Source organism: Larimichthys crocea, unplaced genomic scaffold (genome assembly GCF_000972845.2).
Source record: "Larimichthys crocea isolate SSNF unplaced genomic scaffold, L_crocea_2.0 scaffold41478, whole genome shotgun sequence".
NCBI lineage: Eukaryota > Metazoa > Chordata > Actinopteri > Sciaenidae > Larimichthys > Larimichthys crocea.
The window spans coordinates 1-898 of record NW_020855403.1 but is presented as its reverse complement, the minus strand read 5'-3'; the positions used below and the strand labels follow the sequence as shown (position 1 = coordinate 898).

The 898-nt window shown below is 38.1% G+C and overlaps 1 protein-coding gene across 1 annotated transcript; it reads left to right on the top strand.

The window, feature by feature from the left end:
• Positions 1–139: 139 nt before the first annotated feature.
• LOC113745076 (dermatopontin-like) lies at positions 140–724 on the top strand (the record flags this gene model as incomplete). Its single annotated transcript, XM_027276522.1, has 2 exons — positions 140–325; positions 572–724. Coding segments are annotated over 2 exons (339 nt in total), but the record flags the coding sequence as incomplete, so codon positions are not given.
• Between the last annotated feature and the right edge of the window lie 174 nt (positions 725–898).

The following is an 898-nucleotide window of genomic DNA, read 5'->3' as shown; positions in this document are numbered from 1 at the left end:
TAAGTTACACATGAAGATGAAATCATATGTACAACTTGTACATGTTTACCTTTTAATTATTGATGATCATGCCTTTATACTGTATGTTTCTCTGGTTCTTCTGATCCTCCTGTTGAATCTTATTTGATTCATGTCAAAGCTCCCACAGTCCCACTTACAACGATCGCCAATGGAAGATTGAATGCAAGGCTTTCGAGACAACCGAAGATTGCTCCTGGACGGGTTTCCACAACTTATATGAGACAGAACTCAACTTCAACTGCCCGGCCAATCATGTGATTACTGGTATCTTCAGTGACTTCAGCATCCAACATGGAGGCAGAAAGTTGGTAGCTTGTTAAAATACTGCATAAAAATACTGTATTGTAAATGAATGCATGAATGTGAATATAAATATTATATAAGCAGAGTTACACTTCATTTCAACTCACATGATGTTGAGTTTATTTTCAAATACATATCCATACTTGACGTGTGTGGTAAATTCAAAAAGTCATATCATGGTACTTATTGACATGTTAAACTTTCAGTGTTTTTGTATAATGGTTTGCTTGATGTGATCTTGTTTCAGATGGAATTTCAGATGCTGCTCTGCTCCAAATTTTACCACATTTGAATGCCGGGACACCCCAATGGTGAACTACTGGGATGAAGACTTTATCTGGCACATCCCTGGAGACAACTTCCTAACAGGCGTCCATACCCACCACAAGAACAACAATGGGTGAGTGTACTGACAGTGGAAGGTCATGTGGTCATATTCATACTTCCGACAGTTATTCATCTTAAGTCATTTATATTGTGTACCACTGCTGCCAGTCAAGCAGGACTTTAATTGATGAAGTCAGTAAATACTGACATTGTTTTAATTGGCAGAGATCATCGCTGGAGTTTCAGT